Genomic DNA, 27,554 nt, shown 5'->3' on the forward strand with positions numbered 1-27,554 from the left:
ACTGGCAGTGCTGGAGAAATGGGGGCAGCCAGGAAGTTCTTGTCTGCCTTGTGTTTACCAGGAAATAACTTCATCGGGCAATTTATCATGGTGAGAAGTGTCAGGGAAAAAAATTCCTCCTATCAGAAACATTACTAGACAGTCACACTGGAATCAGAGTCCTGTAATGAAAAGCTAGTATAAAGGTTAGAGGGTCAGGAGCAAGAAATCTTCATTGCATGTTGAGGGTGCAGAAGGCATACATAACCATTCTGAGTGATTATTCCCCCACAGAATGCAACCAGCAACATGAAATAAGGGCCCTAAAAACAAGCTGGGGACAATCAAATTTGCAACCCTCCCCCAGAACATCACCAGCATATTAGCACTTATCTTCATTTGGAGCAAAGAGCTACAGAACTACAAGGGCAAATCTATCTCAGTTTTTTAATAACTTTTACCACACATTTAAAACAAGAAAACATAGTGCTTTATTGTATTTAGCAGCAGGATTAATTGCCTTGTTTCCTTGAGCTCCATCCAGTTGAGACTAGCTGCTGATTTTAGGAGATTGGCAACATCCCAAATAGAGGGGTCTGATACCCCCTTAGAGGAAAAATAACAATTTCACACCCAGCCCACTCCCAGCTCCCAAATGACTCTGCCCAGACCCTGATAAGGTATAACACTTATACACAGGGCAGGTTATTCATCAACGGACACTTCTTGTGCTTTATTTCCAGATTTTCGTTGCTCTGCTGACTGCTGGTGAAAGACAGTGACTTTCAGCTTTCCTCTTCTAGGAAAGCAGGTTTCTAATCCTCAGTTTTGCATAATTCTGAGTGTTGGAGGGGAAATTCTGATTGTAACTGCTCAGCAGTGGTAATTTGTGACTGAGGAATCATCTGGCACGGAGGGCAAGAAGGACAAACTACAAGAAGGGGTTAAACTGGCTGGAAGTAGAAATGTCAGAGAAGGAACAAATCTTTGCAAGGGAGTGAATTCTCCCTTGGTGAAGAGATAAGAAGCAGCCTCAGCTTCATCTTGTAGCCATCCTGGAATGCATCCTGGAGCGCTCAGGGGCCATCTTTGTGCAGCAGAGCTGGGCTGGGGAATGGACTCACAGCCAGGCTGAGGTGCTCCATGCAACTGCTCTTGGGACTGGTGCTGGTGCAAGTGTATTTAAGGAATCTGTTTGTGATGTATTTTTGCAGACTCCATGTAGAACCGTGTAGTATTGCAGTAGGACTCTGCCCAATGCATTGTTCATTAATGTTTGTGTGGGTTTTTTTAATATTTAAGCACAAACATGTGTTTAATTCACCTCCACAGTTAGCATAAAAATTTCCCAACAGTGTCTAAGGCTTAAAACCAGCAAGCTAACCCAGAACATTTCCTCCCTTCAGTTACTCTGATTTAAAATTTCATGGTTTTGAGGGCTTCACTCAATCATTGCATATTTGAGGTTTTCAATATTCTCTATTTCTCCCTGAATTTATACCATGAGTACTCAGACAGGTAGCCTCCTTCATGACCCCATTAAGTGTCAGAGAGAATGTGCAATGATGCTGAAGTCTGCCTGCCTAGATGATACAGCCAGTACTCAGCCGGCGAGATGACCACGGTACACAGCACTCACAAGTGCAGGAACAGAGCAACAAACGTCTGAGGAAAGGAAAAGTCTCATCCAGTGGCAGGGGAGACCTGAGGCAATGCTCCCCTTTCTCCCTTCCCACCTGCTTACCTCCCTCCCTCTGTGCACCCATGGAGTTATCAGCAGTGAGAGCAATCCCTATACCCCACACCCCAGATCATTTTCAGACCAAAAAAATACCCACTGCCACCCTTATCCCAAAAATCTGTTAAGTGAGCTCTATTTTTTTTGTCATCCTTTGGTTTTGATCTGCTTGTCCTTTCATAACCAGCCAAAAGTTTTCCTCAGGGTGGCTCAGCCGCACACATTGGGATGATCGTGGTGGCTGCCAGGAGAGCTGATGGGTTACACCAGACAGCTCCCCTGCTCCAGCACCTCCAGGTTGATGCCAGCACACTTCATGGCTGCCAGCACGCAATGGCTCACTGTCCTCTTCCTCCCTGTCAACTGCAAACGGATGCAGTGAAGGTGTTTCTCTTCTTTGGGGCACTGGTAAGGCATCAGGCAGGAGCACTGGGTCCGCGTGTCTGGGAATGAAGGTGTTGGAGTTTTAGCTGCAAGTGTCACAACTGAAAACATATTTCATAGTTTGACAACATTTCAAAGTCCAACAAGGAAGGAGGTTTGTGATACGTTAGTTACAAAAAGCCTATAGCGCGTACACTAGACAGTAGGGTACTAGGAGTAGAGAAAAAAGCAGCTTTAAATATCACTTTTTGCAGCAGTGGCCCATACAGAAGCAGAAAGGAAGTATCTAACTATTTTTATCCACTGGCTTTCCCTGACCTTTCTTCTAAACAAAAAGATATTAAGTTGACTTTCTGTTCCCAATTATCCTTGCACACAATGTTGCTGTGAAATGGAGTCTTAAGGTCCATATTGTGTCAGCTCCTATTTCATTAAAGCTCCCTTTATGAATGCTAAGCTACCTGCTGCTGGCCTGTGGTAAAGCTCAGTCCTGCCGGTTATTTCATTACCCATTTCTGGTCTAATCAGATTCTGACTCCTTGTATCCTTTCCCAGAAATTCTCTGGGCAGGAAACTAAGTTTCTGTGTTCCCTTTCTTAAAACATGAAAAATGTGTGTTTTCCTCCCTTTAGCTGCTTTCACATGGTATCACAGTATCTTCTGCCTCTGTGTTGGTATCAACTGCTTGTTCTGAGGAAAACCAGAACTTTCATTCCCTAAATTTTTGTGCAGAGGAGGAAAGTCCAGTTCAAACCTCTTGAGCACCACAATGAAAACTTATTTTATTTAATGTATTTTTCTCCTCTCTCATTTTTCCTCATTGAATAGGACTCCTTTAGGATTTTGAGAGAAAAACATTGGGTGCTGGCACTGGATCCAGCTTTAAGCCACTTTCATAGAGGGACAAGATCCAGGCTTCTTAGGAATAAATAAGCCCAATGTTTTTTTAAATTATAACCACTTCCCAGGGGCCCAAGATGCCTAGAGGCTGTAACAGAGTATGTCCCTTGAGAGGCACACCTAGTCATGCCCTCTGCTTCAGCCCCACAAAGAACATCTCGCCACATACTTCAAATCCTGTGCTGCAGAAATCTTGCATCTTCAAAACAGGGGTTAAGGATTGCTGCACACTGGTGCTCCTTTATTTATCGTAAGTAGACAAGGTGTGATAACGATCATGTTCGTCTCTGGAAGCAAGTGAAGGAATGAGTGTGGCTGCCACTCAGCCTTTTCCTGGCAAGAGGCTGATGTGCATGGAGCAAGCCAGCATCTCAGGCATTTACAGGAAAAGCCACTCTCTTATCACTGTTACACAGTAAATAGCTTAAGTTGCACAACAGTGTTTATCAAATAAGCCTCTTAGGGATTTCATCAGCTTAGTTATTTCATTAAAACTCTTGATAAACACAGTTTTCACATATGGATATTTGCAAATTTTACCATTAAAATCCCATTAAGCCTGATGGTCCTAGTCTTGCTTTTTAAGTACTATCATGATTTAATTTCATAATTTAATTATATGCTATTGAGGGTGTGGCCCAAATTAACTCATGAAGTACAAGCTAGTGGTTATAGTAGCCTCGCAGGGAATGGGAGATAACATTGCTGACTACATTTCTGTAATTAAAGATTCAGATGTTAATTCTCCTGAAAAAGTTCCCTTAATCTCCGAGTTCCTTTTGTGCCTTACTAATGGGAAGTGGCAATGCTACACCACTTGTGCCTAAGAAAAAAGGCACATATCTAAGTGTAATACTTGGTAGCAGAGACACGAGACTGACTACACTTTCTCATTCCTCTCATGGTAACTTGCTCGGATGGACGACAATGCTTGTAAATCCCGTGCTTGGAGCAGTGAACGAGTCAGCACATTTTATTTTTAGGTGCAAAGGGCTGGATAAATCCCACTGTTCAGAAGTCATACCTGGACACTCCTCCCAGTCATAGCAGGTGTCATAGCCACAGGGCACTTTCTTCAAGCTATTTGTAGAGAGCTTCACCCTTTCAATAGCCCAGTCTAGGTTGGAATCACCATGGCAAGGGCCAGCATGCATGAAATGAAATGACTGTTCTCCGAGGCACATTTCGGCTGAATACTGACAGCTGGCCTTGGTCACGTTCTGTTCAGAAACAGCATGTAGCACACAGATGTCTTCTGAGTAGTGGCTGCCCCAAGGAAAAAAGAAAAATTATTTTAGCAGGTTGCGGAGCAAGTCTGTGCTTCTAAACGCTCCACCAGTATCAGATGAAACACAGCAAAGCCATGGCCATGTTGGACATCTATCTAAAGACCTAAGGCTGTCCCAGCTATTGCAGAGCCTGAACCTGATACAGCATAGTGCCGCAAGATGAGGAAGCTTTGGTCCTGTCTGACAGATGGGAGGTAAAGGACATGTCCCTGCACAAGAAAACAAGAGATGCTGTTACCTTCACAAGGCATGGGAAATTTCCATGGCCCTGGGGTGGCTTGTCTGAGTTAATGCAGCCCTGAAGCTGTGTGTGCAAGACCGCGTCTGAGGCACAGGTATTTTGGGACCAATGGCAGGCAAACCCAGCCACGCTGCCGGTAGTTTTCTTCTGTATTGCTCTTGGTTCCTGAGTGGATTCGTTCTCAGCAAGTGCAGGCATTTCCAAGCAGCACCGTTTTGTTGAGCTTAGCCATTGCCCAAAGAGAGGGAGCAATACAGTTCACCTTGTTTACCCTCCTGAGTTAAGCTTATGGCTTTAATCAGCAAAACCTCTCTAGTTTTCAGAGGATTTGGCCTACAAGCTTTTGACAATGTCTATCACCCTCTGAACATACTCTTTTTTTACCCAAGTACTCTTGAGAGAGAGAAGATACCTGGTTATTTGGGCACCGACATGAATGAAATGGATCCCATGCCAAGGGACTTGCCTGTGGTCACACAGGAGCCCTGTGGTGGAATTGTGTGTTGATCTCAGCCCTACAACAGCCCAGCTGATATTCAGTTTGTGCTTATCTTTCCTATCCCCAGCCCCACACCTCCACCACATCTCTACCCTGCCAGTCATGTACTAGAAGTCCTCTAGGATAATCCTCTATTCACTTGAAGGCTCAATGGTCTGTGCAGGTCATATTGTGTAAAGAGTCAGTAAATCCTGGTCTTACATATTTTTATATGCTCTGGAGACTGAGACAAACAATGTATTTTGCAGCATTTTCATCTGAAAAAGACGAATCTCAAACACAAGGAGCATGACCTATTATAACAAGGTGATGACAGTGAAAATACAGAAATTGGAGTAATAAAGAGAAGAAAAGGAAGAGTTGTGATCTCTCGTAGCAGATGGTAATGTAGGTTATAAGGATGCACCCTGGTGTGCCATTTGGTTAATGTCATTGTTCATTTATTTCACATATAAATGGGACTATAATTTGGACGCAGAGCTGGCTAATATCTGAATGGAGTAGCCCTGGATTGCTGTTGCCTTTTGTTACTCTTCCTGGTTTGTGTCAAAACAGACTCTTGGTCTATCAGTGGAGAAATTCTGATTTTTCTTTTTCTGATGAAAGTACTTAACTTACCCACAATCTTCTTCGGGAGACATACAAACACACTGAGATCCAACCTGCTTTTGTCCTGGATTGCAAATACCTCTAATTTCAGTTTGCACATCTGAAGCAAAAGAGTGAGAGTTATTTTAACTAGTTACCAAGTGAACAGAAATACCTTAGACTCGTGCTGTAAAACCTAACATGGATTTATTTCCATTTATCCCATATTTCTCTCTTAAAAAGCTGCTGTGGTTGCGATTCCACAAGTAAACAAGAGTCTTTGCAAAAATTACTGGAAAATCCTGTACAAGAAGAGAAGCTGAAGTTTCAACAGAATGCATTATCCTACTTTACTTTCTTTCATAAAGCCTCATTAATACAGCTGGGGTTTATTTTGTTTTGTTTTTTAGAAAACAGTAGCTCAGTTTCATAATTAAAGTGTACAGTACATTGCAGCCAAAAATTCTGAACTTAATGCAGAAGTTTGGGGCTGAAATTATATCACATTGTGGTAAGGACAAAGCAAAAACAAAATTAATGAACAGTTGTCATATGTCTTAAAACCAGTCATCTGCCTCCTGGTTCTACCTAGATAAGATAAACTGTGCTGTTAATAGCAGCAGTATAGAAACAGTACAATATCTGCAGGCATACTAACCTTTTTCACATGTAATAGATCTCAAAACAGGAGGTATCCAGGACAGGTCTTTCCCACAGGTATACTGTGTTTGACCCGTGACTATAAACCCAGCTTGGCAGCTCAGCTTCATGGTTTCACCAATCTTGTACTGTTGCTTAAATGGGGAAATTGTGACACTGTCAGATGTTGGTGGCCTAAGGCATACCGAGGCTGCAATAAACAAGAAAAAAGTATAATGCTTGTTGGGTTTATCGTGCACAGATATTTACAGCAAGTCACAATGCTTCATCCGAAGAGACATAAAGACCTTCAATAACACTGAACATTTGACAGACATTCAAAACTGATAAATATTTAGCATAATTAAGTCTAGAAATGTTCAGTGCATTGTCATATTATTTAAAAATATTTTTCAATCAATAACTAAGTAATTACAATGTTTTTCTAATGTATGTTAGTATAAGTAATTGAATTTTACAGTTTAATAAGAATTGCATTAACAGCATATTTTAATTTTTCTTTTGTAAATGAAGCTATTAACAAAACAATTAAAATGAATAGCAATAGAAAGCTCATAAGTGTATTCAGGTAATTTTTTTGGATAAAATGAACAGTAAGTCAATGAAATCACACTGAGTTCTAGAAAACTACCAGAATCTCTCCTGTTAGCAAACCAAAGTCAGTTCTGATCCTTAATTGGACCATAAATACTTCAAGGCATTGATTTATTGTGGCGATTTTCAAAGCAGCCTGGGGTGGTGGTGTTTATCAGAGATACATCATCCATTTAATATAAAAAAAGGTAGACAAATTCCTCTAAGAACACTTTCTTGGGCATAACTGTCATCAACTTAAAGATATCTATGTAAGTCTGGGAACAAAAGATGAGTCCTTCTGATAAAGATATTTAAAACCAGACAAGAGAAGGACCTCACAGCATCCATCTGAGGGTTTTTCTAAAGCATTGAATATTACCGTATCCTTACAAAGCACACAATAGTAACACTTCTGAATTGGAAGAGGAATGTTGTACTGACTCAGTAGGTTTTTGCCATCTCTACATGAGATACCTTCCTAAAATGCTATTTTCTCAGGTATCATTACAGATTCTTTTTTTAAAACCTGTATTAAAATCTGTTTTGTGTCTTTTCCTTCCATTTCTGTTTTGTTGCTGGGCTAAATTAGTTTTCTCTTTCTTACGTTGACATTCAACAGGTTGCCGCGTCCAGGTTTGATCTGGCAGACACCGAAGGAACTGGTAGCCACTGAGGACATGACTACTCACACAGGCAATTTCAGCTTCTTCCCCTACAGCATACTGGCTCTTTTCATTCTAGAAAAAAGGAACCAAAAAGCCCCTCAAAAATCTACTGTAATGAGACTGGACATTGTTAAAAGAAACACTGATAAAAACCTGTTGATGTGATGTAATGAACGAGTTCTTTTCCTAATCTGAAATATGAGTCATCCACTCACCTGTTTGTCCTGCTGCACTAACTTACGTCATGGTTACAAAAGAAGGATTCTAGGACCACTGCTTGAAATGGATTTTACCTTGTCTTTGCTTCCGTTTCTGGTGGACTAGAGTCCCACAGCATGCCACACACACAGCAACACACTCAGTAGCACAGTAGCTAGCTTGGGTATCAGGCACACGTAGCAAAGAAGCTCTAAAATTTCCCAGCTCTGCAACTACTATACTTCCCTTCTGTATCACCCATCTTCCATGCTCACCCTGATAAAGCCATTTTCTGGTGGTTCTGGTCTGGAGCATCCAGACTCAGGTTCACCAATCAAGACATCCTCTTCTCTCCTGGCTTCATCATCATTTATACAAGGAGCACCTCTGAAAAGTAAATATTTGCTGGTAAGGATGTATCTTAAGCATTGTGTCACCAAATAACAATGGCATAATGTCAGGAGCTTTGGAAAGGAATGCTGTGAGTGTGTTCTGTCCTATCCCCCCTCCCCACCCTACCCCAACCCCCCCCAGTCTAAATAAAATTCTGTTAAATTATATGGTGGACATCAAAAGTTGCAGGTGTTGATAGGACAGAGACTGTGAGAGCACTTAAAAAAGTCGTGATACAGGGCTACAATTTCTATCGACATAACTCATTAAATATTTCTGTGGACTAAGAAAAAGAGGCAAAGAACAGCATATGGAGAAAGGCTCTAAGGAGTCCACGTGCTTTTAGGTTTAAGACAGTGTAGTGAAAACCTGCCTGTTGCCATCAGGCAATGGTTAAAGGAGGTGGGTCTCTCTGGGCATGGAGCTGTGCAGGCTGTGGTGTGTATATGAGGTGAGTAACAAAGAACTGTGGAGCCCATTGCTTTTAATACTCTCCTATCCACTGCAGAATCTCCTCTGTAGTCATTACAGGAGCAATGACGAAAATCCTGCTTCAGCTCCTGGTTCCAGTAGAAAAACTGAATCTGTACAAAATCTACAAATCTTGAAGATCCAAGAAACTGAGCCAGTTTTGGGTTGGGGAAGTTTTTAAGCTGAAACCATGCAAAACTGGTACATCAGACATACTCAAAGAGGGAATATGAAAAGCTTGATGGTTCCAGTGGAATTCTCTCTGAGACTGGAATATGAAAAGCTTGATGGTTCCAGTGGAATTCTCTCTGAGACTGAGTTCAGACCTAAGCCTCTAAGAGAAGAGGATGTGGTATTGAAAAAATGGAAATTGCTAATTCCCATGAATGGAAGCAGATGAGTTCTCCATGGCTTTGGACAAGAAGACATGAAAAGCAGTGGAAGAGATCTACCAGCATACTTTGGTATGTAATTCATCAGCCATTTTTTAGGAGTAAATAATGAGTAAATCCAAATTTGAAACAAGCTGTGAAGATTTTCAGATATTTCCTTCTCTCAGCCCCACCACAGAAGTTCAGACAGGAGAATTGACTGTTATTTCTCCTTGGTAGTCCCACAGCCATTCTGGAGGGCTCCTTAACTTGCCCCATGACTATGACTGTCTTTTGATTTACCATCTTCTTACCTGTCTGTGAACACAGAGACATAACAGCTCTCCTCTTCTTCCTGTTCACCTTCGCAGGGCTTCCCGCCGTTCATTGGGGAGGGGTTATTACACTTCCGGGTCCTTCTTGTTTTGAAGGAAGCATCACATGTACTCCATTCAGACCAGCAACTCCAGCGGCCATCTACAGCAACTGCAAGAATTAAAAGAAATCCCATCTTTCTGTAAACCTGTACCATACACAGTATATCTCCTAAGGCCACATACAAGAGGGATGGTGGTGAATTTATAATAGCTCTTTTCAAAGGATTTAAAATTGTTACTGTTAAGGAAGTAGACTTTCTGCGGAATGTGAAGTTTTCCAAAGAGATGGTCAGCCAAATTCCAGCTGCTTCATGAAAATCTAAAATATAGCTTCCTTTGTATTTTTGATTGCAAGTAACATTCAAACACAGAAGCAGCTTATTTTCTGCTTCTATTGCACACACAGATGTTTGAGTTTTCATGGTGCTGACAACCTTTTTAGATAGCTCACTATTTAATGAGTTATTCAATAAATATGAGCTCTAGCACCATGTCCAAACCACAAATCTACATGCCATGCAAGCTAAATTCGAACACTACTGTCTTCTCTTAACCCCTGGGATATTTTTTCTGTGCCACCATAAGGCATATATAAAAATTTTTATTTACACACATTTTCTTTTCTGCATGCATTAAACTTTCTACATTCATCTCTATTTGCATATCTTCAGTTGTTTATTTATTTCAAAATATTTCTTTATCAGGGTCAGATAATGACACCTGGAGCTGCCTAAGTGACTTTTCCTTCTGTCCCCTCTCAGTCCTGGAATATAAATATAAGTAATAATAAATATAATACTGTAAGTCTCTTCTGTTTCCCATAGGTATTACACTAGTACCAAATTCATTCAAAAACCTGTTTGCATGAAACTGGTCTTTAAATCCTTCAGAATTATGATTATGTTCCCTCTCTGTAAAATAATTCCTTAAGACAACTCCTTAAGAGTTTTCCTTCTACACTTCAATCCCATTTAGTCAAGAATAATAAGCTATAGGGAAAACTAAGGAATGGATTTCTAAATTTTTGTATCAATTATCTTTGATCTCAACTTCATCCTTATTGCTGAAGTGTTCATTTCCTAGTATCTTAATTACGTAGCTAAGGAATAGTCTTTTACCATGTCTTACAGTTTCTTTTGAGCTGTGTCTATTCAGTTTGATTTTTATTTTTATTCCTACCTATATTCTTATATTTTCTGACCATCACCATGTGGCAAGAAGTGCTATGCATTTAGTAAGGGAAGATTATATCAGATTGATCTTTGTCAAATAGACACTGGAAGGAGGATTATGACAGTATCACCCCCAAATACCTGATTTGTAACCCGGAGCTCGTGTCTCACAGTTTTTGCCATAGGTGCCAGCCTGACACAGGCAGAGGCACTCCGTCCCGGAAAGCACAGGCTTGCCGTTGTTGGGGCAGGGGGCACACTGGCAGGGGTCAAACTTGCCCACGTATTCTCTCAGGGCTCTCCTCAGGTTGCGACGTTTGGTCACGGCACATGGCACGTTCCTCACCAAATCCATGATGGGCGACACCTGGTAGACAGCCACTCGGTCAGTTACCCAGACCCAGCAGGGTCCTGCGGGGGATAGTTAGAGGATTTTAAAGGCACTAAAGCCTACATATTACGCTATATCACACAGGAGTCAGGCATGTTGAAAGTTATGGATGCTTTAAAGGAGTATGACAGTGCTATACATCTATACTACACTGTTTATATTTCTTTTATTTCCCCAATTTAGGGCTCCCTGAGCCAGTGGAAAACCAACCAAGCAGGATACCATGTCTGAAAATTCAGGAGACCACAGATGACACGGGGTTTGCTTACACCCAGTCCCTGCATGTGAGACATCCCTACGCTGCCTTCAGTGTAGTGCTTCAGGAGCTCAGCAGCTGCAGTGGGAAGAGGATGGCTGCCTACTGCATCCAGGCAGGTTTTCTGTTTGCCTCAAGTGCTTTGCTGCTGCTGCTGAGCGGCTGCTGTGCCAGCCGGGGAGCTAGGCAGCTCGGTGGGCTCACAGCAGCACCGGCACACCACTTTAAGTGGGCAGGACATACATAGCAGGGGACTGCTGCTTTGCTTCGGTTCAGCTGTGTGCCATGCCTTGCATCATAGGCCTGACAAGGGAAAGAGCACAGGGGAAAATAGCGTTCCCAGCACCACGCATTGCTTCCCTGCACAGTAACTAACCCCTGCCCAGGTCTGACCTGCTGCTGGTGCCAGAGTAATTCGCTCCTATTCCTCCCTCTTACTCTCGCTGTCTGGGGATGACACAAACCTGGTGTGGCTTATCAACAGCATGCACAAGAAGTATTTCTAATAAAACTTTATGTTATGCCCATATGTATGTGCTTTCATATCATACACAGCATCATCCCGATTTAAAAGACAAAACACCTGCAGAGCTCTGAAGAGCTGGTGGATGCTTTATTATCTCAATATCTCTAACTGGTGAGTGCTTTATAATCTCAATGCCCTTCCTGTTCTTCTCTTACCTCAAAATCAATCACCACAGGATTGTCCTTTGTTGAGTCCAACCACTCTGTGAAAACTTTGTGTCCTGGAAAAGCCCCCTTTTTCTCCCAGGCCAGAGCTGCTGCGTACTCTGACCTGCCACCTTTGACCAGGGAGACTGACCGTTCGGATGACTCCAAAATGGAACCTGAAAGGGGATTTCATCACAGTGTTGTCAGAGAAAGGCCTCCAAAGATAGTAGATGTAAAAACAGAGTTTTAAGAAAAAGTGAAGAGGATATAAAAGAATAAACTAAGATTGATTTTTTTGAAGCTAACCATGGAAGAATGAAGTCTAAGCTTAGAAAAACAATCCGTGCTATGGCAGCAGTGTCTGAACGTGTCTCCTTAGCCATGGAGATTTTCAGAACTACACAAGACACTAGTGAAAAATGCAGGGGCTACAGCAGGCTTCTCTAGAAGAACACGTTGAAAGGCAGGATCTTTAGTCCCACCTGTAAAAGCCTGAGTAATGGAAATTGATCATAGAATGAGGACAAAAACATGGTGGGGGTGAAGAAAACCCTATTTTTAGTTAGGCAGAACATGACTGTTGCCATTCTTGCAGAAAATGCACGAAGTTCTTGCAGTCCCTGAGATTTCTGACATTGCCAGGTAACATTGCCAGGGGGTTGGCCTCTTCTCCCAAGTAACAAGTGATAGGACAAGAGGAAATGGGCTCAAGTTGCACCAGGCAGGGTTTAGATTGGATATTAGGAAAAAAATCTTCACTGTAAGGGTTATCAAGCATTGGAACAGGCTGCCCAGGGAAGTGGTAGAATCACCATCCCTGAAGGTATTTAAAAGGCGAGTAGACATGGTGCTTAGGGGCATGGTTTAGTGGTTGATGGTTGGACTTGATGATCTTAAAGGTCTTTTCCAACCTAGATGATTCTATGATTCTATGAACTCCTGCACACTTATGCTCCTTGGCATAAGGAAGATGGGAGGTGAAGGTCAGGGAATGTGTTATTGATGCCCAACTCTCTCAATGAGCCCTAAGCAACCCCTAAGGAAGATCAGGACTCCATCATGATCATACATTTGTTGTTGTACCCATTTCCTGGTTCAGCATGCCTGGTCCTGGATCCAGGAATGTTTGTCAGATCCATGACTGACTGCCACTGGAACACCGATGGTGGTGCTCCAGAGCAGAGGAAGAGCGCTCCTATATCATAATTTCTTTTGCAAGTAAGAGGATGTTTCCAGTGACTGTTTCAGAGACAAGCAGTGAAACACAGACTCCTCTGACAGCAGTGGAAGAGTATCTGTGGTTCAAAAGAGCTGGGAGATCACCAGGGGCACCTAGCTAAGGGGAATGGTGTCTCCCAGGGTAAGTAGCAGGACATGGACCCTGTTCTCATCATGATCACCTTCGTGTTTCACAGTCATCCTGTTCATGGTGCATCTGTTACTGACTTTCTTTTTCTTCCAGAAGAGCACACGCCTTGTTGTTTCTGTTCGAACACACATTGTTGATTCATCCACTGACAGACCTAGAAATACCACAGAGCAGCAGCTTCATCACCATAACCCTGTTACATGATGGCACCATTGCCCCCAGGCTCCCACATCAAGGTGAGCCGTCACAGGTCTCCCTGCTCCTCACACTCCACTGGAGACTTCACTGCTTCAGGCACCTGCTTCCCCAGGTATAAACAGCATGGGACCGAGTCATGCTTACCATGCCCTTTAGGTACCCTCTCATACTAGTGCAAGTGGCATTAAGGATCACAGTTTTTAACCTCAGATTTCCACTTCTGTGGTATTGTCTTTTCATTTTGACGGTCTGGCAGTCATGGAAGTATTTTTAGAGTAATTTCTAATCAATACCAGCAACTTTAATGACTGTATCCCAAAAAGTATCACTTGGACCTCTCAGCCCTCAGTCCCACACTGAAGTATGCTGGGACACCTTTCCATTGTGGCTCCTGGTCTCGAACTGAAGATCTTAAGGGTTTCCCCAAACAAAATGACATTTACCAAGTAAGAAACCTCTTGAACTTTTCAAATTAAGACAGTGTAAAGAAAAAAAAAATATTCTTGCTCTATATTTAGGTGGTGTGAGTAATTCCTGGGTCTATGCGTGTTTAAAGACCTTTTTGCTGTTGGACAGTTTGTGAGGTGGTCTAAGACCTAAAAACAGTGATAAGAAAAGCTGGTAATCAAATCATGATATTTTCTTGTTAAACATTACATACCCGAGTTCTTCAATTCCTCAGAGCTGTACTGGTAAAGAATGTCATAGGAGCCACCCATCTTCCCAGAAGTGTAATAATGAGTACCAAAGTCATCAAATATTCTGCTGTATGAAGCATAGTTGTACTCCAGTGGCAGGTGGTTAAGTGCTTTTAGAAAGACATCTGAGAGCTGCAGATCTGACTGTTTCATTGTGAAGTTTGCAACAGAAATGACTTTATGGACTCTAATAAAGTTGGAATTCTAGAAACAAGAGAAGGGGAGTCTTAGCATCTTCATACATAATTTACTGCAGAAAGTAGAGGAACCAAGAGTATGTCCTGAGATACATTGCAATAACTAATTAATCCTGTGCATCATTCTGTTTTAACCATGAATAAATTAGCCCTGGAGTTTTCAAGAGCCCTGTGACAACCTTGAGGACAATGCTCTTTTTTTATATTGTATGTTCCAATAAAATTAGGACTCCGTGAGCACCTACCGAACAGAAAGCAAAAGAATTCCTGACATAAAAAATACACCAGCAATTGATTAGGCAACCAAAAGTTTCAGAGAAAAGACTTCAGGGACATTTACAGCTAATCTGGTGAGTGGAACAGAGAAAGGAGAGGAATGGAAAATACTGAAAGAAGGGATTTATAAAGTAAAAAAGGGAGCTTATGGCACAAGGCTGAGGTAAAGAGTTCAAGCGCAACAGGAGGGGCAGGAAACCGGAGCAAATGACCAACCAGCAGATAGGAAAGATTCATTATAAAACAATTTGTTACTGATTTATATATGGGTTCCTCTGCTGAATTTTCCTGCTGGTAGGTTGGCTCTACTCCGCTTCTGTCGTCAAGGTCACTTGGCTTAGAAGACACAAGGATGCATCTAGACAGAGAGTTCTCCCAGCCAGGACTGAGCAGCGTAACACAGGAGTTGGACCTCAGTTCTGCACAGCACTGCTCATCTCAATGCTATCATTTGCACATTGGAAAATAAGCTAAGGATACTCAGTTTTCTGCTGCAGTGAGAATAAAATGGAAGAAATTGTGTATGTAACAATTCCCAGTTTATATTCAGCTCCTGAAATAACCTGTGGTAACATAATTTTTAGGATTTTCAGGTGATTTAAGTTCTGATCCTCAATTATCTGCTGTGCCAGCTAACATTTCAGTTATGCACACAAAATTGCAGGCCACTTTGGCAAATATTGATTTTAAAACCTTAGTTGGTTTTAGCATGCACATGCATGGTAAATACAAATTTCTGTTTGAAATGCATCTTGCATTTGCATTTTCTGCTAGTAAAAGTATCTTAAGTGCCTTTATTACTAGCAATTTACCTTGCAGTTGTCAAACCCAGTGATTTCTATGTTAAATCCATAAGGCATGTACAATGTTGAAAACTCTAACTTGTGGAACAATCCCAGGAAATTGCATTCCAAAGTCTCCAGTCGTTTCTGAGCACATGTTTAATCCATAGTGGGAAACCCTTGTGCTTGTAGCAAACTTGACCCATAAGTACCAGGTATTAATACAAAATATTAGTAGGCCAGGGAAGATTATTCCCAAAGACAGGATGATTAGTCTAAAACAAGTGTGAGTACTCCAATTCAGTTTTGTTATACAACTTTTACATAAAGCAGCCAAACAGGAGCTGAGCTGCACTGATGTTGAAAACAGTAGTTTTAATTGGAAATTTTTTAGTAAACCTGGGGTTTCATCGTGCCGTTCAAGTAATCTTTCATCCCAAATATCACAACTAGAGTTGCCGCAGAGTCATGTCTGTCCTTGCCTGACAACCCCATGGATGGAGACGGTTCCCTACCTTTGAGGTCTCATTTTTTAAATTGTAGTGCAGGTAGTCCAACTCAATTAACTGCTGCCAGAAATACTAGGAACATGGGCTAAGGGAATGGGCACAAATTCTGATACAATGCCTTCAGAAGTCCTTTGACATCACAACATGGGAGTTCAGTGACAAAAAAGTGAAGAAAACATATATAAAAATAACAACATGGAGCAGGATCAGCAAGATTAGTAAAGTAGTTTATAATGAAATGTGTTACATAACATTCCAGTCCCATTTTAAGAAACTTTCCTTATATTTTAGTACAGAGAAGAGTGAGAGGAGGTCACCTGGGCTCATTCTGCACCCTACTAGGGCAATATTCAGTTAACAGATTTTTATCTGTTTATCTGAAACCTACCCAATTTCTCTTCATCAATAAAAAAGGAGGGTGAGTAGCTAAGATGCAGATCCCTGCGGGCCCCCATGCAGAATTTTATGGGGAAAAGGTCCTCCATTCTCAGAAATTTTTCTGTGGATGTGTTATTTCTGAGACTATCTTTATGACCAAGTGCATCTTGACAGCCATGAGACTCCAATATATTAGTTATCAAATCAAAAACTAACGTGGATTGATCCACAGTACATGCATACGTATAACATTACTGAGTGCATTTAATTTAACTTTTTAGAGTTGTCTCCTACTGTTACTACATGGCACTCTGGCTTCTTAATTTATGACTAGTACAGGGAAAGGAGTGGTTTACCCAATCTGATAATCTCATATCTATGTCAAATCTATGCTTTTTTAAGTGGAATAAGCCTATGATTTCTGTACTTAAAATAGAAAAGCAGGTTGCATCACAGAAGGTATGTAACAACCAGGAATAACTTGTAGTATCAGAAGAGGAACTTTTTAATGCATAATTCTGGAGATATTTTTTTTTTCAAATGTAATGCCAATGCTTTAATAAGGAAAGTAGTCTTTGGTAGCTCAGTTCAGAAATGAGCAGATAGAAATTGAATGAAAGGAAGAAATCGGAGGTAACATTCAATTACCTTTTCATATGAGGCTTCAATGGCTTTCTTGAAGGAGGAAGATGATGTGATTTGAACCCGTTTCTTTCTCGAGAATAAAAATGGGATACCAGAAGAACTTCGACCACTATGAGTGAATGAACTACTTCCATGAGCACTATCACTCAGGGGAGTTAAATCGTTGTAAAAGTCTGATGTTACATCATCCTCTTCATCTATTACCTGGAGATTCAGTAAAGCAAAATACATTTGTCTAAATAATAATCTGAAATAGAAACCTATTAAGCAATGAATTCTTGTTTTTTTTATGGAAGAAACATGCCTGATTATTTGAGACATGGCAGTAAGCTAAAAACCTGTTCTTAACACAGAAGATGAGGTTGAGAAAAGGTTAATACCTGAGATGTATACAAGATAAGTAGACTTACTAATAGTCATTTAAACCAAGCCGGGGGGGAAAAGGGGGGGAGGGGGGGAGAGGGGGGACTTGCCTGATCAAGTTGGTAAATCTCAGTGACGCTGTTGTGCAAAGCACCAAGACAACTTCAGCATCAGTTCAGAAATTACTAATTTCCCAAAACTCAGGAAAATCCCTTTGGGTGTTTGAAAGACTCATTTTTCCTCTCTTCTAGACTGGTTTAATTAATAGGGCTGCTAAGGACCTTGGGAGGTGAGGTAGTCCATTCCCCCAGTCCACTTCCATTCTTCAAGAAGTCATATGCTTTTGCATGAAAACACACTGGAATTCCAAGAAGAAAGCCTGTTCCAGTGACCCTTCTATACCAATGGCTGCTCTAAATGTTAAAAGCTACAGATGAACCCTGAAAGGTGAATCATAGAACCATAAAATGGTTAGAGTTGGAAGGGATCTTAAAGATCATCCAGTTCCAACCCCCCTGCCATGGGCAGGGACACCTCCCACTAGACCAGGTTGCTCAAAGCCCCATCCAGCCTGGCCTTGAACACTTCCAGGGATGTGACATTCACAACTTCTCTGGGGAACCTGTTCCAGTGCCTCACCACCCTCACAATAAAGAATTTCTTTCTACTATCTAATCTAAATCTCCCCTCTTTCAATTTAAAACCATTACCTCTCATCCTATCACTACCTTCCCTGATAAAGAGTCTCTCCCCAAACCCTTAACAGTTCTGCAAATGAACATCAGTAACTTAATAAACCACACAGCTTTAAAGAGACCTGGGTTAACCAAGGCTTGGTTTTATCCATTGAATATTTTTTGCATACAGTAATTTTTCACCATTATTGACAAAACCTACATGTCATGTCCAATCCAATTGTGATTTCCATGGAACATACTAGGGTGTCCTTTGTTCAGTTGCTCCTGTTAAAGTAATACTAAAAACTCACAGCACTCGTGGCAAAAATCAGCAGTTCAGATTTCATCCAGTAGCTAAGCTTTTTTTCACATCCCGCATTCCTTCCTTCCTAATGCGCTATCTATTGGCTTCAGGCAGGGCCTGCCAACACATGCACAGCCACATGTTGTGCCCTAACTGTGGTATTCAAAGTAGTTTCTGAATATCAGAACCTAAAAATCTAAAGTATCAGGTCTAAAAAAAAAATCAGCAATTTTTTATAAGGTACAAGCCAGGCTGATTTTGTCCTTGGCCTGTCCTGCAAGACTCCTCCCCAGACTGTGTACTTCTTGTCCTTCTGCCTCCCAGATTTGGTGTCCACCTCCCTTCCTGGCTGCTCTTCAGAGGGGTTGGTCAGGGAACGGGCAGGACAAAGGGGCTGAAATTGGTCAGGGAGGAATTGCGTCCCCAGGCTGCAGGTGACTAGAAGGAAGCTGGAGTTAGGACAGCCATTGATACTACAAGGATGCAGCAGTGATGCTGAAATGAGTTTTGGACTTAAACAAGCCTCTGGCCAGATTATGTCAGGGTTAAGAGGAAGGACCTTGCTACCAAGTCAGAACAAAGACATGACCCCAGCCACGAAGAAGCAGGAGAGAAGCCCAAATCAACCATGTTGTCTCTGATATATAATGCTGTGAGTAAACACAGATCTGAAAGGCATGAGTAGAGCCACCCAATTGCTCAATTTATCCCATTTCCACACATCACCTGAAGCATATTCAGGCCTCACCAGGTTGAGAAATCTCGTCCTAAGGCACACATTACCACCTAGGAATTGAGTGCATAACTTGGATTGTGCTTATGGCAATAGTTTTTCAGATAGGAGTCACTGCTTGAGAATACCTGAAAGCTGACAGCCTCCAGGTTCACTGGAACGCGATACGACCTCCTTGTCTCATTGTGCTTCACTGTTCTGCATTGTCCTCCATAGAATGAGTTGCCAAGGACTTCCCCTCGGCTCTCTCCTGCTAGAATGTGAAATCTAACAAGAAATTATTTCCAGAGATTAAACAATCCCAGAAAGACATACAGACTTGAAATAATTAGTGTTACGTAGCTGCACTGGAGATTTTGTAGGTTTGAATGAAACAGTATGAGCATCTGAGTTATGTTATTTCTTTAAAAGAAGTTCCTCTACAAGAACTTCTCATTCACACTGAATTCACCTGAATAGTGCTGGAGTAGCAATCCTGTTTCTTACTTTCCAGCAGTGCCTCACCCTTTAGAAAATCCCAACGTCAGCACGAGACTGTCACTCTAAAGCAGAGAAACACCTAAAAATGGCCTAGGAAAATGAACAAACAGTTCTTCATTTCTACCATAAGTGATGTTACCAGAACACACTGAGTTCAAAATTCAGTTAAAAAGTGCAAGACTACCTGGGACAGGCAGCCTGTGTTTAGGTTTTACACTGCTTAAAATTAGTAGCCTGGAAGAGGTGGTGGTTGATATTTTGTGACAATTCTTGTCACAGACAAACAAACATCTGTAGAGGAACATCCTCAAAATTTCTGAAGCACTTGGGATAACTGAGCTGGAAGTTGCCCATACGTGATGCTCTGGCTGCTGTGCGGCAGGAAGGGTCACTCAGACAGCAATGCTCCCTGACTGCTCTTTATCTAGTGCACCAGCAGCCCAGAGCAGGACTGGCAGATGCAGTGGGCCAGTCCTAGCCTGATGGTTTGGTTGCATTTTTATAATTTCTTGTGAATTTTAATGTGAGAGATTATGTGTTTTAATGGGATAATATCAAATTAACATCTTTATGTCAATTAGTGAGGTAACACTCTCAAGTTTATGAAAAATAATCAAAGCTGGCTTACCCGTTGCCCATTAAGTGCACACCTGGGATGCTATCATGCTTCCTGTTACATGGGGTCTTTTTCCTCCCACAGTTTCTTTCATCAGAGTTATCCCCACAGTCATTTTCTCCATTACATTCCAATTTTTTTGCAATACAGCGACCTGCACCAGAGAAACAGCAGCAGCAAGAGACTTTATGCAAAGATTCATCATGTATGAATGCAGAAAAAGGCAGTTTATCTTCTTCACTAGCAAAGGTGTGAACTTGATGTAGAAATTAAAAACAAGGCAGTATGTATAATGCCTAGATTATTCCAATAAGAATTTTAGTTCTGCCAGTTTTGCCTTGCTTTGAAGCTGCAAAAGCTTAATTTAAGGTTTTGCAAAAGGATATGTGAATAAATTTATTTTGAGGCTGATCAGGTATATTTAAATTGAAGTAAACAAGAAATGCCTACAAATTTAATAAAAATAGTGCGAGCTTATGTTCAGACAAACTCTATGGATGTGTTTGTACATGAAAAATTTGTGCAAAGAAATACTATTGGAACAGTGCTACTGTCCAGCTGTCACGGTCATACTGACATCTCAGGCTAGAGATTGCACTTGAATTACTTTTAGTTACAGAAGAAACTGCCAACATAAGCTGCTTCTAATACGCATGAAAATTTTAAGTAGACTTTTCTCCCTGCTCCTTTTCCCTGGAATATACAAGATCTGAATCATCTGGACCTTTTTTGTCTCAGTGTCTGATCTTTTGACTGTCTAATAATGCAGCAGTTATGCAATGAAGATTGTCATTACCACTTTCACACTGAAATTTATTCTTGCAGTCAACCTCCACTATGTTGCAGAGCTTAGTTGGGAAGCATGGGCGGGAATCCACCAGTGGCTCGGTACAGGCCTGACCCCCAAACTGGGATGGTCGCAGAAGTGTCCGGACACGAAACTGAAAGGCAAAAGAAATAAACCCAGGGTTGTTTGTGTGAGCTGTTTTTGTAGGTAAGTGCCCCCCCAGGCAGAGCAACGTGCCTCAGTGCTGCTGAAGCTTTATCAAAACCAGAGCCCTGAAGGAAATAATCAGTTATTTTTGTCCTTACATCCTACCGTGCCATCACCACAGGTAAGGCAGGCAGGGAACTGAAATCCAAGAGTCTCAGTAGCCCTGATGGAGTATACATGATTAAAGACTTGACAACCTGGGGTACATCACTGGAGGAATCAAAAGTTGTCCCTGTATCTTCAGTTTTAAAGGTACTGTAAGAAATGGTATGTGAACAGGCTTACAAAAATTTTTCTCGCTCTTCATCATTTCTGTTGAAATAGAAATATTCTGATAGTGGTGCATATCCCATCCCCAAACCAGCTGGCTTGGCTCCTGCACATGGGGCCTCTTGTCTGAGGAACACTGGGTGACTGGGGAAGACAAAAATGGTTTTCCTGAGAGTTTCTAAAAGTTTCCTAAAAGAAGGTCTGGGAGCAAAATCTGGAACTCACTGGGTTTTATTTCCCCAAGTCAGTACCCTCCATGCAGAATAACAAAGCTGGAGGCTGCTAGACAAATCACTGCAGATAAATTTTCCCCTCTACTGCAAGAGATTGCTGGTGAGACCTGTCTGTTTGTGACTGAACAGTTCCTCCTCTAATAATATTTCTCCACTGGAAAAACACAGTTACTTGCAGACTTCTGTTACTTCCCCCCGCGCAGGCAGACCCCGGAGTCAAACAGTGCAGGAAAACGTCTAGTAAAAATCAGTCATGAAATGGCTATGAAGGGAGAGTGCGAGGAGCAGCACCACAGGATCTGACAGCTTTTGAGCTCAAGACAATCCTTCCTTGTACTCCATTTGGGATTCATAACACTCATTATATTATTTGCGTGAGCTTCCACCTTTTCATCCCTCCCCCTCACTGGCAGCCTGCTTGCGCTAGTCTTCACACTTACCTTGGAAGTCACATCCTCCGTTCTGATGGCTGTTTATATTTATAAAGGTCACAAGCAGTAATCTTTATATAGCTTGGAGGGAAAAATGGATCACAGTCCACAAAAACACCTTTTTGCTTGAAGCAACAAATGTGTTGTATCAATATTTAAAGTTAATAAAAAAGGAATAATGCTTCTATATATGGATGTGCAGGTAAGAAACTCAGGCATTTAAGAGGATATTGATTACCAAAAAGAAAGAAAAAAAAAAAAAAAAACCAACAACAAAAAAACCCAAACCACTTCAGTTGGGAGCTATGCCTCTTTTCAGGTCTTCCAGCTTGTTTGCTGTTTCTCACTCTCTGCACTGCTCTTATACTCTCCATCCCAGTTTCAGGATGGGAATACCTCAGGGTGGTTCACATCTTACACCTAGAACAGCTTCTTCATGTCTTCTTCATCCTGCATGGGTATCAGAAAGCTGTATATGTATGTAAAGACATACTTATGATATCTGACAGGTTTTTCAAGATTGTGTTTCAGGCATGGATTTCTGAAACCGAGCAGGACATTCAGAGAGCTGTAAGCAGTGCCTGTACAGACACTCAGAGCTACTGTTGTGGTCAGCCTTAAAGCTCAGACCCACCAGCCATGTAACTACTCCAAACAATCTGCACTCCTCTCCCCTCTGCTTCCTACACCTTACATTTGCCAGGGCTTGGTTTCTTTAGATCAAATCCACTTGAACCTGACTTTTCACCTCTTCCCTCTCTGCCATCTCACCTCTAAATATACCATCAGCCAACAGACACAAGCCCAAAAGGAAAAAACACCATCCTGGGATTTTGTTCCACGGATACTAAACATATCCACCTCATTTTTGTGCAGGCTATAAAGGTTGGGGGAATGGTGCTCTGGATTTCTTAGCAGCAATCTCAAACCAATCCTGACTATCAGTGCGAGATGTACCCTGAGCATTTCTAGCCAGTGCTGGTTAGGATTTGCCAGTTAACTCTTTTTGACAGATTATTTGATCTAATTTTCCTTGTCTTTAGAATATATAAAATGCTATGGTTAAGATAAAGATTCCATTACTTTCTCTTGATTAAACAGATATGCAAATTCTAGAGCTTAATTTATCCTTTATGTGGAAAATTCATATTTAATTGTGACAATGGAACTTTTGAAGCAAGCTCTCATAAATGGATTTACGCTACTAAATCACTCCTTTCTATTTTGATCTGCTCATTTTAACTTGTTCTCTCCATCTTCTACTCTTGTAATTCATAACCAATTTCCCTTGTTAAGTTAAGCCATCATTTTGCAGATGAGTTGCCATAAAGTTGAATGTCTGAAACAAAGAGATCTCTTAAGAATAATTTCTTGCATTTAACCCATAAAATACTTTTTCTACCTACTTGTTTTTTAATGCATGGGTCACATTCTGACCAAGGGCCAAAGTCTCCAAGCAGACAGTTGATAGGACACGTTTGCTGGTTACACACACGAGATTCCTGCTTTGTGCACAGCTGGTCACAGAAGTTTTGGCTATAATATTCATCCATTCTTATTTGCCTAAAAGATTGTAGCAAGTTATGCTAAGAAGGAATCATATTCAGATCATAGATGTTCTCTAAGTGTGGGTGAAGGCTGCTAAAGAAAATTATTTAAGCCCAATGAAAAAAACTTGAGAGATAATAGGTAGTTGCAGAATGTTGGTTAAAAGAATAGTCCAAACATGCCTTAAATTTACACAGCAATTATTTTGATTCATGTTACTTCAAATGTCCCAGAGAATAGATACGGAAAGATAGAGGAGGAAAAGAGGGGATTTCTCAGAAGTTTAGAGCATACCACTGAATGGCATCTAATTTGGTGCTGCTGAGTCTTTATTTGACTTTAACTGTCATCATAAAATTAATCTTAGAGGGAGGGACTCTGTAGGCTTGCCGTGCTGGAGCTGACCCCTCCCACAGCAGTGCTCTGCACTGGGCAGAGGTCCCGGACCACTGAGCGCTGGCCTAATGTGGATGCTGCTGGCAAGGCCATCGTAGGACCTGGCTGTTCTCACTGCATCTGTTGGCAGATATAGCTTTGATTGGATACTCCATAATGCTCTATATACATAATTTTGTAATTTTTCAGTCTTGCAATTAAAATATAATTTGTTCATCTGGTAAATACTTGGATATGACAATTCTTCTCAGTATACTATGGAAGCTGGAACTTCAGACACAGGTCCCCCTCCCTAAAAGTGGTATTTTCTCAGGGAATAAATAGAAACATGTAAGTAGTGAGATAGTTTGGCCCTACCTGTGCCTGGTCTGTGTGCCGTAATTGCAGGTTTGTGAACAGGCAGACCACGACTCCCATGGGTAATGTTCACAGTAGCACCCCTGGCTGCTCCCAATCGCCAGGCTCAGCAGGATCAGATACATTAACATCATCTTGTCTGTAGTGAAGGTGCACGTGGACAGGTAACAACAGCTCAAGAAACTATCCTTTACAGTTGTGCCTGTGTCCTTACAGAGACATCTCTTCTGATTGCAGAATCTATAAATCTGTTTCACAATACAGAGTTCCTAAGCAGCGTACCTAGAAAAGGGCAATAATGCATGATACACATTTGTCAGTAATTTAGTTAATACTCTAAAGACCACAAGTCGCAATGGCTTTCTTGGCCACTCATTTATCAGGAGTACTAGCCATAACTGTGCATTATTTCTATTTAAGGAGATGCTTATAAATCATTTTGAACATGACAAATAAAGACCTGCTATTGCTCTTCATTGCCTAGAAGTATTCTCAAAAATATTTTTTTGGAATAAGAATAAAAGCATGAGACAGCTCTACCTATAAAACAACAAGCAGAACCTTAACAGTAAGCAGCCCCATCTATTACTCTGTAACCAATTCATTTTCAGATGCCTATAAACCCCCTTTGAATAAGCGCTTTGCTGCAGTGAATGCTTCCTTCAGCTTTTTGTTGTTCTCAGTTTTGACTACCCTGTCTAAACCACAAACCATCACTATTCAAAACTCATCCAAATTTTCTACTGACAGCAGAAGACAGAACAGCTAGCCTATTTCTCAGTCTAGTGGTCAGTCAAACTTCATTTGATGAAGGTTATAGGCAGTCTTTAGGAAGTAATAAAGCTTAGTAAATTTAAAAAATGTCTTCCAGACAAATTATTCATTCATTGAAAAATTCAAAAGTTTTTTCCCCCTCATAATGAGATTGAGTCAACGCAAATTTGATAGGCTGTTGTAGTAGAACTATCATTTTAGAACACTGTCATTTTGGTTTACCTCAAAAAACCCAAAACCCAATAGGGACGTTTAAAAGCAAAGTATTTATTTTAAAACAATACTCCAAAAGTTTTTATTTTTAAAAGTTTGAAATGAAATGTGCAATTGTTCTCTATTTTGGGCTTTTAGCCACATATGCTATTATGATTTTTATACCTTGCTGAGAAAAATGAAATTGCATCAAGTCAAAACATTGTTTCCTCCTTTAGTAAAGAAAGGCAGTAAATCCTCACATAACTGTCACAGTGAGAATTCAGGGCACTTTTTACACCATAATTCATCAATGAACAAGCCTTTCAGAGAGATTTCAGTAAAATCAAACCCAAAATATGGTAAAACTGAAGAGAGATCAGCAGTCTTGCCAATGAACCATGAGGAAAAGAGGTATTACATGTATTTCCTTACCTGAGTTCCTGGCTCCTTGCACCAACGGCGCTGGCTTAGAAAAGAGGTGAAGCCTTACAGAACAATTACTTTGTCCATTCCTTCACTGTACTGCACATCGAAAAACACTGTTTATTTTTGTCTGTGAGCAAAACTCCAACCAATCAACACATCAGAAGCATATCAATAGCCATATAATTGTAAGTACATGAGAGATTAATTCAACATTTTAAAGAAAAAAAAAACAAACACAACAAAATACCACAAAACACGTCCCCATATGTTTTATAACCTGTGTGCATTCAAGCCAACAAAAATCCCTTCTTATTAACTTACTGTAAGACTGTTAGCTGCAAAGTCAGTCAACTTTGCAGTCTGGTGTGACCTTGGTGTGATTTGTTGCAGCCTTTTAAATGAAAGGTTGGAGGTTTTGTTTGATTTGGTTATCTGTTAACCAAAGCAGATCTGGTCTGATGGCTGGAATGGTCAGAACAAAATGGCCTCTCCACCAGCACCCCCAGAGAGACATATTCTAGAGAGTTGTGGAGGAACAGCTCTTCCTACAAATGCAGCTGCCCAACATGAGCTGAGAAGAATAAAAATACCTTTGCATTCGGCCATAGAAGCTTAACGCTCTACAGGTGTCCTTGTGCTGCCCGATAGAGCTGCACAACCTCTCTGCCCTCAGTTTGAAGGCAAGAGTCTGAGAATCTGGTAAAATGGCACATGCTCATAACTCGTTATTTCTTTCGCTAGGAAACAGTAGAGAGAGACCAGACCAAGGCAAAATACCTGTCTGCTGCTGCACCGTCCCTGTAAAAATGGGGCTCCCAGAGAAAACAAAAATCCAAATACATTTGAGGTTATTTACAGCTCTTTGCCTTTTGCCCTCCGTGGTGAGCTCTGGGCACGCAGTGACCCTGGGGAAGTGCAGCCAGCAGACAGGAGCTGCTGAGAGCCCCTCAAGACTGCGGTGCCAGGACAGGAATTAAAATGGAAAGTGAGAGAATATACCCACGCAGAACAGAAATAACAATGACAAGCCCAAACCAAGTAGTTTGCCCTAAAAAAAAATAATAAATCAAAGTCTGGAACAGAACCCAAAACCTCCCAAATACCCAGTGTGCATCCCACCCTGAGGGCAATGCTGCATTGAATCCCCCTTCACTCTAGCAGACTGGCAGGAACATGTCAAGATGACAGAGTCCTCAAAACGTATTTCCCAATTTGTTGGGACCCAACGGCGTATATATCCTTGAAAAAGAAAAACAATTCAGAGCTTCCTGCATAGCATCATTTTCCAGTTGCCTTTTTAGTTGTTTTTTTGTTGTTGTTGTTGTTTTATTTATTATTATTTTGGCCAAGGAATTGCTGTTACACAACTTGGGGACACAATTAGCAAACTGTTGTTCTGCCAGACCCTTATTACATTGTGTAAACTTGTCATAAGAAATCAAAATAGTCATCACTCTGGCTCCATGGCTGCTGCTGGGTGGGATTTGTAAAGCTATGTGAAAAATATTGGCTTCTGCCTTTCAGAGAGCAACTCCTAACCCTCAGCACTTCCAGCTCACTGAGGGAAGCCCCTCCAGCCCCAGTGGGATGCCAAACAAGAGATGCCTGGCTTCTCCCAGGCTTAAAGAAACAAACCACAATGGTGAGCAGCAAGTCAGTGTTTATAGCAGTATAATGCAGATGGCTAAATCTTCTAGCTGAGAAGCTACTTTTACACTTTCTCTTAACAGGAAAACAAGGAGTTACTAAAAAAGTTCATAAATTTTAAAATGATTACAAGGAAAGGGCACTTCCCACAGTCCACAAGCACTCTGTGCCATTCATAATCAGAGAACAAGCTGGCAGACAAGCACCACAGTTCGCATTAACAGAAATGTTAGGTGGA

General features: G+C 41.2%; 1 protein-coding gene across 1 annotated transcript; it reads right to left on the bottom strand.

The window, feature by feature from the left end:
* Window positions 1-413: 413 nt before the first annotated feature.
* C6 (complement C6) lies at window positions 414-26,844 on the bottom strand. The gene is given in 19 exon segments (XM_074166175.1): window positions 414-2,160; window positions 4,026-4,267; window positions 5,649-5,739; window positions 6,277-6,468; window positions 7,459-7,591; window positions 7,993-8,104; window positions 9,267-9,438; window positions 10,643-10,868; window positions 11,830-11,996; window positions 13,221-13,343; window positions 14,049-14,289; window positions 16,876-17,076; window positions 19,078-19,216; window positions 20,058-20,199; window positions 20,842-20,986; window positions 23,380-23,536; window positions 24,275-24,424; window positions 25,668-25,727; window positions 26,771-26,844. Coding segments are annotated over 19 exon segments (2,949 nt in total). The 3' UTR covers window positions 414-1,978.
* Window positions 26,845-27,554: the final 710 nt, after the last annotated feature.

The sequence above is a fragment of the Numenius arquata genome, chromosome Z (assembly GCF_964106895.1).
Source record: "Numenius arquata chromosome Z, bNumArq3.hap1.1, whole genome shotgun sequence".
Taxonomy (NCBI): Eukaryota; Metazoa; Chordata; class Aves; order Charadriiformes; family Scolopacidae; genus Numenius; species Numenius arquata.